The sequence below is a fragment of the Antechinus flavipes genome, chromosome 5 (genome assembly GCF_016432865.1).
Source record: "Antechinus flavipes isolate AdamAnt ecotype Samford, QLD, Australia chromosome 5, AdamAnt_v2, whole genome shotgun sequence".
Classification (NCBI taxonomy): domain Eukaryota; kingdom Metazoa; phylum Chordata; class Mammalia; order Dasyuromorphia; family Dasyuridae; genus Antechinus; species Antechinus flavipes.
Window position 1 is genome coordinate 50,755,607 of NC_067402.1, and position 12,772 is coordinate 50,768,378.

Below are 12,772 nucleotides of genomic sequence, written 5' to 3' on the forward strand. Positions count from 1 at the left end.
TCATCAGTTAACATTGAAAAACAGCAATGGCAGAAAAAGCTAAGGACATAGTATTCAACAGAAGAGGTAAAAGGGCAGGAAGACATCCAAGAAAAAAGGCTAGAGCCCTGACTTTAACTATTCAGCATAATACACAACTCCTTATAAGTGTACAAATCTGGAGGCCAGAGGCTGGGCCAGCCTTCTCCTCACCATCCATGAAGTCTGTAGTAGGCCAGCTGAAGTGCAAGCTGAATAAAGGCATCAGGATGAAGTTGCTTCTTCTTGGTTTGCATTTTGCCAAAGGATTTAAAGGCATAAGCCACAATCTGCAAATCTGATCCCTAACAAAATGGGAAAATAGTCAGGAAAAAAAAAAAATCCACACAGTACACCCAGGGGATTTACCCAGGTTACATTCAATGAGTCATCTGGAAAAATCCAGAGCCATTTACATTATAACTGCACTTATGGTCTGCTAATTGCAAAATGATCAATTTACACAAGATAAAAAAAATACTACTAATGAAAAATTGTATAAAATCCACCTGCTTGAGATACTGCTCCTTAGCTCGGTCAATGTCATCTAATACTTTATGGTCCACAGTGAAAACAAGCTCCTCTGGTGGTGGGATATCTCTCACTTTTTCAGAACCCTGAAAAGTAAAAAGATCTGGAAATGTAATTTCTAAAAAGAAAATGGATAGACCAGAAACAAGTGAAATATTTTGTCAAACATACCTTCCATCTCCCCTCATTTTCAAAGATCTTCTGATCAACATAATGACAGATATCAACCATGACCATAGCATCATAAGGTGCATGCTATAATAAACAAGATGCATAAGTTTAAAAGATTTAAAGTTTCATAGAATAAGTTCATTTTCATTTTCCTCTATTCTTTAGCAGAATTTATTACAAAGACATTTCTTAATGTTCCCTAATGCCATATTATCTAATTTTTAAAGGTATAGATATAGATCATAGAATTAAGAACTTCAATGGCACAATGTTAGAGCCAGAAGAAACCTTGGGGATTATCTATTCTAAGCCTATTATTTTACAGATGAGGAAATCTGGAAAAGTTAAATAATTTGCCCAAGAACCCACAGCTAGTTAGTGACAAAGCTGTTAGGAAGACCTAGGTCTCCTGCTTTACTCTTGTCACTGCCCAGTCTCCATGGTAAAGTTCCTCTACTGGTGTGTGACATAGTTTACAAGAAGCTAATATTAAAATTTGAATTTTCCCAATAGGGATTCTAAGATAGTATTGAAAAAGTCTCAGGGTATGTGTAAGTATGCTAGGAAAATTTGGGGAAAGTAATTGCTTCTAATTTGGGAAAAGTAATTATTCTAATGACAATTTGAAAGTCACAGAAACATAGGGAATTGAGACTCAGGGTTCTAGAAATCATGAATTTGCTTAAGTAAAGACAAAAGACAATTTGACTATTCCTATAATTGCTTTCAATGTGTAGATCACAAACAATATTTGGAATTTGAGAAAGGCTAAAAAAAAAGTGAGCTGTTGGTGAATATGGGCCTAATATAGTCATTATTACAGTTCCCATTTGGGACATTTTTTCATCATTAACACTGGATGACAAATCTCCTGCCTCTGATCTCTCATTACTCACAATTCCTTGATAACCTGATTTCCATTCAATTGCTGTTTTTACCCCATCTCTATTTCTGCCTCACCACCTCACTATTTACCATCATAGCTGCCAATATCAATTGCATTTCACACTCCTAGGCAGAGTAAGAAGCAGGACATTGAAAAGTAAAGACCACTGAACTTGGAAGATGTGAGCTGAATCTTAGCTTAGTTCTATTACCATGAGGAATTATTTAACTGCTCTAAGCTTCCATTTCCCCAAATATAAAATAAGGACAATAAATAATCACATACTTTAACACACAGCGAAACCATGAAGAATTAGCTGTAAGTGAGCTGCTGTGATTGTGATGAGAAGCAGGAATAACAGAAAGCTAGCCAAGGCAGAGGTGCCTCTGAGTGTGGCAGCAGGGGAAGTCTTTGTATGTTCCCTAGATCTCCCAGATAATAGAAGATTGTGGCAGGGAGGAATAGGGAAGTGGGGAGAAGAAAGCTTGATGAAGTAAGGCAAAGAAAATGGTGGAATGGAGCTCTACAGAAAACTCATGGGATTCTAGAAAGCTATGACTGCCATTCAAGTCCAACAAAAATCAATCAACCAGGGGCAGCTAGGTGGCACAGTGGATAGAGTACCAGCTCTGAAGTCAGAAGGACCTGAGTTCAAATCTAGTCTCAAAAACTTAACACTTAGCTGTGTGACCCTGGACAAGTCACTTAACCCCAACTGCCTCAGGGGAAAAAAAAGGAAAAAAAATCAATCAACCAGCATGCATTAAGTGTTTACTATGGAACAAACTCTGTTTTAAGTCCTGAGGATACAAAGAAAAAGTAAAAACAATTTTTGCCCCCAAGAAGCTTACATTCTAATAAAGAGACCATAAAATCATTAAATTCAAAACAAGATAAAAGCTAAATTTGACTATTAAGATATAGAAATCTACTAAAAGAGGGTTTTCAACTCTAAAATATTCTTCATTTAGTTCAGCTAAAATCCAAAGTTAAAAGATATTTTAGTGATTTCACACCCTATATCCAATAGGGTCCACACACCATTCCATCTCTTGCCTCCCAGCCCAACTGAGAACAGAAGATTTTAGCTTTACCCCCATCCTAATTTTACTAATGGAAAAAAATATATAGCTCAGAAAAGGAGATCTGTCCTGTATCACACTAATATCACACTTTACCACAGCTAATTAGTGGTAAAGCTGATTATAGAACACAGCCTTCCTTTCTCCCAAAAGAGAGTTTGTTATTTTTTTTCACAGCTCCACACTAAGCTATCTATTATTTTGAACATAAGATCACAAAGCTCAGTAATCTATGAATTTAAATATCTTAAAAAAAAAAAAAAACCTTCTCTATCAATGCCATCTATAGTGGTCATCTTCAAATTGTAGAATCTATTCTCCAGGAGGTTATACTATATATATGCAAATTCCATATCAAACATTCACATTTTATTTTAATGGAAATAAAAAGATAAATATCTTCATCCTGCCTCAAGTGAGAATTTTATTAACTATACTTGTTTCTATAACTTGTACTCATAGATGTTTCTTATATAATTGTATAAAAAGAACCAAGGTTATGGAACAGGCACAAAGTTTATATAAAATCATAAATTACTACAGTATAAGGATTGGCATTTTAATACATTTCCAATTAATTTCACTATTTGAAAAAAAAAAGTTAAGTTCATAAATTCACTCACATCACAATTGCAGCCAAAAAGTCCATTGGAAAAGGAAATAAAGTTATAGGATTTGTCCCCCCAGCGTACGGTTGGATCGCCAGTAAGCACCATTGTAGTTACCTAAAACAAAATGACTTTCTGAATGACTGAAATTTTCACTGATTTTTTAAAATAAGGGCTGACATATAAAACCTATTCATAACTTTGCTTTTCCTTCTATTGTGAGCAAGAAGTAATAAGCTAGAATGCTATGTATGAAGGGCATTAAGTCTGCAAATAACATATTTTCTTCACTAGAGCTCATGAATTACTATAGAAGAGAGAAATAAGGGAAGCAACCCAATATTCAAGGTGGTACAGGGAACTAAATGAGAAGACATGGCTTTTGGTATTCACAAAAGCACAGGATTCTGCATGAGAAGGACTTTAGAGAACAATTAATCTAGCTACTTTATTTTAGAGACCAAAAACTGAAGCCCTGAATGGTCACATGACAGATAGCAGGTACAAAAGGCTCACATTTATAGTCTAGAAGATTACTCATATAAATTTTAATAAGGACTAAAATAATGTTGGATTTCCAAACTCTTTTCATGGCAAAGAATGAAAAACAAGTCAGCATATGTGATTGAACTAAGGGAAAAGGCTGAGGTCTTAGAAGGAACAGTAGCAAAGAGAGGGCTTAATCCCAAGTCTTACAGAAATATAAAATTATCTGGAAATTATATTTACTATGTGATTAAATCTGGTATGTTTAACTTAAGGAATTTCATATGTTATGTTCCTTATAACAATGTTGTAATCTTCTTGGCACATAAGCTGACAACTTTCATTTATGATTCCCTTTGATAGTTACTTAACATGTTATAAGTTTCTGTCAACATTACATAATCCTGCTTATGTTAGTCATTTAAATATTTAAACATCTAAATATAAACATCTGAATGTCTACAAATTGGACTCAATTCTGTAATTTTGAAATAGTTTATGAGCCACTTTTGAAGTACTTTATGAGCCAAAGCATATTAAAAAAGTAAAATAACTCCCTGTATCTCCAATAAAGCCTAGAGTCTTGTGAAGGAAATTGGAGATGTAGAAATAGAGATAAAGTTCTACACACATACCTCAGAATAATCTTCAGGTGTTACTTGTGGACTAGCATCATCTAAGGAATATACTAACAAACTGCTCTGAATTTTTTCCAATATAGTCAAATTCTTTGGATCAAGACTAATCAGATATTCTCTTGCCTAAAAAAACAAAAAGTTAATGATTAAGTTGGACAACCAAGATACTCTAAATCTCAAAATGGTCTTTCATCTGAAAAATTAATAAAAAATATTAACCTTAGCCCATCGGGTTCGCTCTTCACTGGTTAAGGCTGCTACCCCAGGTCCATCAGGTTCACTGTGGCATTTCTTTTGGATGTAAGTAAGCTGCCTTTTAAAAAAAATATTCAGATGAACAGAGGATTAAGGATGCATACATACTACAAATATTTTTGCATTACAAACTATAATGCTAATATTTTAGTTCTTAAAAAAGAAATTCATGGAGAAATTAACTTTAAACAATAACAAAACCAATTAAAGTCATATTTAAACTAAAATTTAAATAAGACTTTCTCCAGATAGATGTATAATAATTTATCAATTACTTCTTCCCCAGGAACCTATTATTGATCAATCTTTTAAATACTCTTATATCACTATTAGTTAAGAAAGAGAATCAAGACATTTAAGTAGCAATGGATTTCTTTCTTGTCATATTATGTTATAGAAGTGATTATTTTAGTAACATTTAAATTTAGTTTAATTTTGAATGAATTTGCTTTTTTGACTGACCTATTTCAAGATGATACATGTACTTTTCCCTAGTTCATAGAAGCATTTTTCAAAAAATTAAAATTAAAAAAGATAACTCTTACACAAAAGCAATAATACATAAAACACTGTGTTGATCCAATCTGAAATGAATGTTACTATATATTTCTTACCTAAAAAAAATGAGAATATGGTCTGTTTTAAATATTTTCACTTGGGTCACATTCTTCTGCTTCCAGTCATTCTTTAAGGTCTCAAGCTAAGTATAAAATATGTTCATGCCCCAAATCCACCACAGATTTGATATATGCAATACTTTCACTTAGTAGCTAAGCAGTACATAAAAAGAACGTTCATTACAATGGGGCTTTAACCCTATTTAACCCTATATTGTGACCATGGGCTAGTCTTGGTAACCTGGTCTCAATTTCTTCATCTGTAAAATGGGAATAATAACACCCAGAATACTAATCTCTCACAGGACTATTATGAGTCTCAAATGAAAAAGTAAGAGAAGTGTTTTGCTAACTTTAAAGGAGCTCTAAAAATGCCAGTTATTATTATCATGAGGAAAAGTTGCTTTTCATTAAGAAAAAGCTCTTAAAGGAAAAGTTTCAAGACTTCCTTATGGGCATCCTATATCAAAGCAATGATCAAAGTTGGAAAAACCTTAGGATTCATTTCTACAATACAGTTGTTGCAAACGGCTTACAATAACTTTATGTTTTAATAAATATTTTTAAAAACGGTTTACTTATCTACATGATTTCCCTTGTCCTATATTCTTCCCAAATTATGAGGATGAAATGTTTTCCTTTCTACTTAACTGTCCTGTCTTCACTTGACTGCCAAGAGGCCCTCTGGGGCAGGAGAGTTCCTCCAAGGGCCTACTTCCCCAGAAGCTGCAAAGTATTTGTTCATTCATTGACAAATTTCTCCATTGTGCAATCTGCTTTCAAGTTTAATTCAAGTTGACAGAACCATATTAAGTACACAGAAGGCCCTGTGCTCATCAAAGAGCAAAGAGATTGCCCTGCTTTCAGATCTCTTCTACTCCAAGGTGTGAGGGTAGGGGGGACAGGACAAAAACACATGCAGAGATAAATGTAATATGTAAGATGGAGATGAAGGAGAAAACAAAGTTCTCTGGAGGGTAGTTCACCCTTTGTTGTTGAAGAAGACCAATACATCATGAGGAGGATGTCTTGACTTACTTGCATTGTGGGTAAGACACTATTAGTGATAGGATTTGAAAAGGCAGCATAGTGAAATGGCATCTGTATCAAGCCTCAACAGAGCTGCTAAGAAGAGCATTTCAGATATGGGGGTGCCCTGGACAAATACACAAGGTAATCTGGGAAACAGCTGGAGAGCTCACTTTGGCTAGAGAATAGAATTTATACAGGGGAGAAATAGAAATGAAGTTGGAAAGGGACACTAAAATCAGAACGGGGACAGCTTCAAATTGCCAATCTTGTTCCAGCTCTCCTGCTCCAAACATTGGACCAACATATCTTAACTCTCAATCAGGGAGAAATATAGTCAGCCTGAAAAACGTCAAACGTATATTTGGTGAAAAAGATGGTGGAAAAACGTTAAAAGTATATTTATGTAGGCTAATATGGACTTGGTGATTTAAATGATCCTGTAAGATAGCTTATCATAAAATTTGTAACATTTTAGCACAGAGAAAAAAATGGGATCAGAAATAAGTGATTATCAGAGAAAATGTCTTTCAAACCCTGAGAATAGAAGGTGAAGTATGGGCAGGGGGGGCACAAAAAAAATTAGCACCTAACCTAGCCTTGTTAAATTTATAATATCCAACTACACTGAAGTGGTCTTTTCAAAAAAGGTAAATTTTGTGCTGGAAGTGAGGTTTTAGCTAACATAGTAAGCGATTACTTGCCAATTAAAAATCAAATCATCAAACCTTGAGTTTTTATGCTATTTCTTTATGAAAGAACTAACATATGATTCTCTGCCTCCTGGGAGGCATATTTTCATATTAAATATAAATTATTTATATTTATATATGATATATAAACATAAAATTTCATATTAAAAGATAAAAGCCTGAATTTTAAACTCATTGATTATACTTTTTAAAAGTTAAACATTTTCTGACACAATAGAATTATTGAGATTAGTTCAAGTCCAAAGTGGCTTAACAGGTTGGTCTAATTTTATTCTCCTACCTGCACACAATGAATAAAGTGAGCAAGATCTGAAAACACAAACTAGAATGGCAACTCATTTATCTCATATCATCAGGGAATGAACTAATTTATGTGTGTAAATAATCCACATAACAAAAGCTTTCACTTTGGAATTCCTTGTGCCAACATTTTCATTTCTAAGAATTGAATTAAAAGATCTTGTTTAAGAGTTGCTTTAACTGCAAAACTTATTAAGCTGTAGCCAGCTTTTCGATAATGAACTTGGCTGGGCCAGGCCTCAGACAAGACAGTCTATTGTTAGGCTCCTGCCTTATAACATATCAAAACTTCTATTTTAATCATTTTGAAGGAAAATCTTTTTTTAAATGGTTTCATAGTTCCTTCCCATCTTAAAGAGAGTAACCCAATCAATCCCAATCAATGATTCTTGGTCTTCAATGTGAAAATCAGTATATGGCCACTGGAAATATTGTGAAGGAAGTCAACAAGAGCTTTCAAGAACATCGATTGAGTAATGTTATTGGTTCCTCAAGAAACAATTGAGTAGAATGTTGTGCTTAGAATCACAGGCTCTGGGTTCAAATAGCAATACTGCCATTAACTTTCTAAAAGATGGTGGATAATCAGCAACATTGTGTGATAATAAATTCTGATTGACTCAATTCTTCTCAGCAATACAAGAAGCCAAGATAATTACAAATGACTAATGAAAAAAAATGCTACTTATAATCAGATAAAGAACTGATGAATTCAGGATGCAGATCAAAGCATACTTTTTTCACTTTATTCTCTCTTTTTTTTCTTTTAATCTGTTTCTTCTTTCACAACTATGACTAATATGAAAATATGTTTTACATGATAGCATCTGTATAAACTATATCAAACTGCCTCTATCTTCAGGAGAAGAAAGGGGAGGGAAGAAAGCAGAGAGAAAAATTTGGAACTCAAAATCTTGTAAAAATAAATGCAAAAAAAATCTTCTTGACATATGGGGGAAAATAAAATACTTTTTAAAGAAAAGAAATGATGATAGATAGTCTCTCTCAGGAACTCAGCTGATCTATAAAAAGAGGCTGAACTAAATAGACAATCTCTAATGTCCCTTTCAACTCTAGGCCTATGATTTTAAATGGCCTCTGACTGCTATGTTGTTTGAGTTATTGTCTCTAAAAAAATAGTTTTTCTGCCTTCTTTCCCAGCATCATATTATGCAGACTGTCACTTCTTACTGCTTTTTGTGTGCCTGCTTCTAGTTGTACCTTCTCTCTTTTATTTGATAAGAAACTATAGTAAACAATGGTAAAAAAGGATAATAAACTATGCTTGTTGCAACTGCAAATAAATATTAAGCAGGCCTTGAGTAAAGAAAACTTCTAGGCACATATGCTTTAAATTATGAGCTTTGTTATAGCACTTTTTTTTTTTTGCTTCTTTCCAATTTCTCGCAACAAGGCAGTTGAAGTTTCTTAATGAAATGCAATACTGAACACATCTCCAAATGTAATCTATCATTAAAGTTATTTTTGATCATTTTAAAAATTAAAATTAAAAAATTCTTGTTCATTTTATACTATATTTTCTTCCACTTAATCTTTGAGTCAAAATCTCACCCAAAAAAGTCTCAACAAATTATATACACTCAAAATTAAAGAAATACAAAATCAGCAAGAAGACCTTTTTTTTCCACCTCTGACTCTTTTCCATTACCATGAAACCATATGTCCCTCAAAAAAGAGATCTCAAAGAATGTGCTGGATCACTCCAGAAAGATACTATGACCTAGAGAGACTCAAGGAATGCAAAGTAATTTGAAAACCTGAGCAGCTCTGGCGGGGTCATCATACAACCTTCATGCATGACATCAAAGACAAAAACTCGACCTCGACACAGCACTGCTATGTGACTTGGGGTGTGTCCTTCACTCTCTGGAATAAGGAGCAGAAAACATAGGACTAAATCCTTTAAAAGTTAAAGGAGTATATTAGCTATCCATTTATATGACAATGTATCCATCATATTTGAAAATGTAGCCTAAATAAAAACACATTAACAAGTTAACACAGAAATAGTCAATAAGAAAGGAAGATGGTGTGGAAAAGACCAGGGATGAACCCTGCAATTTTACCTCATCTTTGATATTGCCTGTGGCACAGGTATAGTATATAGTAGAATGACAAAGCCTAAATTGCGATATCAGGTCTAAATTGGAAGATCACAAGCTTCAACTTATCATGAATTGGTCCAATCTAAACCAGTCTTTCATTTCAATTTCTGTGGTTCTGATGTATACACTCTTTGGGAGAAGGAGAAAAAAGAGAAAAAAGGAAATATGCTTCAAGCCACTGAAAGGGAAATAAGTAGGTCTAATTTCTAACCTTATGAAAAGAAGCACCTCTTCTTTCTCCAGATTTTTTTATGATTTCAAAGGACTGGGTGATTACATGATTTATGAGCACAAAACCACACTCAGAACTTAGTCCCTGAAAGCTAAAGTCCTCTAGTCCCTATTCTTACATTCTATCCACTGGACTTTCAAATTCCTTAATCCCTCCACCAAATTTACATCCAAAAAATAATTTGAGGCATGGATCTATACAAGATAATGCAGAAAAGGAAAGAAAACAAAATAAAATTTAAAAAAAGGAAGGAAAATAGAATCAACTGAGCTGGAATTTAAGGTAGTCCTGGAAGGAGACACCAAAGAAAAGAATCCTCTCTTCTTATTTGTTCATTTATTTGATTCTGCCTTGCTAAAAACTAACTAGTGGGCTAAGAATTTTGTCCCTTATTTTGCATCTAGCTGATTAGTCTTAATACTATTAAATTAAAAAGAAACTTTATCTTTTAAATGAAGCTTTTCTCTGTACTTCAGAAGTGCAAGAAAATGAATATAAAATTGAGGAGGATAAAGAATGTTCTTTATGCTGTTAGCCATTATGAAGTTTAAGTTAGGGGATTGAAAATTTTAAAGTCTATCTTACTTTATTATTGGCAAGAAAGAAAAGATAGCTATTAAAGAGATTTCTATACACATCTCATTATCTTTCATATACATGCACATGCACATACACACACAATCATAAATATTGGGAGGCATTTATACCTATGTTACAAATGTAAATTTAATAACTACTTCTTTATTTGAGCATTCTTAATTAGAAGATGAAAGAAGTTGTTCTTTGGGTAATGTGTATAAAGCATTTTGAAAACTTTAGCGTTTCATGTCAGTGCAAATCATTATATTTCCTTGACTGCATAAAGCCTACTGTCTTTATAAACAAACAAAACCCAAAGTACCCCTTTCTTACTTACCAGTTCTAAAGTAATTGTTGATTGAATCTCTAGCAATTCCTGGTACCTTGCAAGTAGAAAACAGCATTCGGAATTGATTCATGTCTAAAGGCATATTTCCAATTTTATGAACAGGTACTTTTTCCCTATGAAAAATAAGATTGATCAAAAAGCTACACTAAAAAGTCAACTCCTATAAATTCAATATCTACATTCATATGACTAAGTTAAATTTCATGGGTACATTAAGTCGTCAAGTAAATCTTCAATGATATCCTTATGAGTCCCTAGCTTACATTTTTAGTAGCTGCCAATAGTTCAAATTATGCCAAAGAGTTATAGATCCTCTTTCTAGTTGCGTGCCTTCTTTTGGAGGCCAGTAATGTTCACTGTGAGCTGCAGGGCCTCCAAAGTTGACATTCAGTTGTGAAGGTACACGGACATCCAAGTAAGCAACATTCAACCACCACTCCTCCAGCTGAAAGTGATCAAGAACAGAACTTCAGAAATAGGTGGATTACTGAAATATTTTATTTTTAATTACTATTTAACACTTAAAGATCCCAGGACCAACTAGAGCTAAAAAGTTTGTTAGAGGTCATCTCTTCCAAAGTCTTATTTTATAGAGAAGGAAGTAGAGGTCCCCAGGGAAGTTAAGTGACTTTTTGAAAGTCATTAAGTTGTAACTTTCAGAGGTGAGATTTGAATGCAGACTTGCTACTCTGAAGCTAGTTTCATTCAATTATACTATATTCCTTTTAAAGTTAAACCAATTTCAGGCTCAGATCGAATGCTCTTAGGGCTTCTTTTCTATTTTGAAAAAACTTCAAATTATAAAAATAACTAAATTGTTCACTAAGGAAGTTGCCAACCAATGTCACGATAGCATCCTGAACACAATAGTGAAATGTAAAGAATCACTGCAAAGTCTATTTTAGAAACACCAATATATTGAAATCTTAGATGTCCTTATTTTGATCAGGAGGTAGAGTATTTTCTGTATTATATAATTCCTGAGTCATTAGGGTCATGTATATAGTAGACATTAAAAGCTACTTTTAAAAGTTGATCTGTTAATAAGTTAAGATGATTCCAACGTTAGCCCTGTAAATTAAATTTAAAAAAAATCAAAGGGTATTCTTTTCACTTGTTTTGTTTTCTTCTTTTCTTTTCTAATTTTTCTCTTTTGATCTGATTTTTTTTTTTGGCGCAGCATGACAAATATGGACATGTTTAGAAGAATTGTACATGTTTAACTTATATAGAATTGCTTGCTCTCTTGGGAGAGAGATGGGGGAGGAGAGAAAAAAATTTGAAACAAGGTTTTGTAAAGGTGAATGCTGAAAACTATCTTTGTATGTATTTGGAAAAAATAAAATACTATTAAAATAAAAAAATTAAAAGGGTATTCTACTCTCACTGATATTTAAATCATTTTGATATGACTTAGCTATTCTCAACAATACAATTTTCCAAGACAATCCCAAAAGATTTAAGATGAAAAACATGATCTATCTCCAGAGGAAAAACTGATGAAATCTGAATGCAGATTCAAGCATACTTTTTTTTTTACTTTATTTTTATTGTTTTGGATTTGAGGGGATTTTTTTGGTGTATTTTCTTTTGTAACATGGCTAATGTGGAAATATATTTTGCTTGATGGCACACATACAGCAAGTATAATCTACATCAAATTGATTGCCTCCACAAAGAAGGAGAGAAGGGATAGAGGAAAGAAGAAAATTGAGAACTCAAAATTTTTAAAAACAAATGTTGAAAAATTTTATTATATGCCATTAGAAAAAATAATACATAAAAATTTTAAACAAAAATTTAAATCATTTCAGTTCACTTGAAACTAAGTGAAAATTTCCATAGGTATTGCTTTACATCAACCAATGCGAGATCTGGGTGGGTCAATCTTTTAACAAATGCAACTGATGGGTTTTCTTGCACAAACAAGCAGATCAAATAAAATCACCCCGAGGTTTTTTTGGTTGGGTTTTTTTTTTTTTTTGGAGGAACTTAGTATGATTAAGCCAGAATGAGGTATTCAAACTGAGATAAATGAGACTAAGGCTGCAAGTCACAACTAGTCCCTAACTTTGCCCTACTTAAATTACACAAAGCTGAAAACAAAAAGCAGAGAACATGGGAATTGTAAAGCTCTAAGACTTCTGTTCAA

The 12,772-nt window shown here is 33.2% G+C and overlaps 1 protein-coding gene across 4 annotated transcripts in view; it reads right to left on the bottom strand.

The window, feature by feature from the left end:
* Positions 1–12,772, bottom strand: part of CROT (carnitine O-octanoyltransferase) — a 34,498-nt gene that overhangs the window by 6,836 nt on the left and 14,890 nt on the right. For all 4 annotated transcript variants that reach the window (XM_052000156.1, XM_052000154.1, XM_052000153.1 and 1 more), the window contains 9 exons: positions 10,884–11,065; positions 10,609–10,733; positions 9,113–9,221; positions 4,640–4,733; positions 4,418–4,543; positions 3,312–3,413; positions 721–804; positions 528–635; positions 193–323 (listed from right to left, as the gene is read on the bottom strand). In XM_052000156.1, the coding sequence (XP_051856116.1) occupies positions 193–323; positions 528–635; positions 721–804; positions 3,312–3,413; positions 4,418–4,543; positions 4,640–4,733; positions 9,113–9,221; positions 10,609–10,733; positions 10,884–11,065 (1,061 nt within the window). The remainder of the gene's footprint in view (positions 1–192; positions 324–527; positions 636–720; positions 805–3,311; positions 3,414–4,417; positions 4,544–4,639; positions 4,734–9,112; positions 9,222–10,608; positions 10,734–10,883; positions 11,066–12,772) is intronic.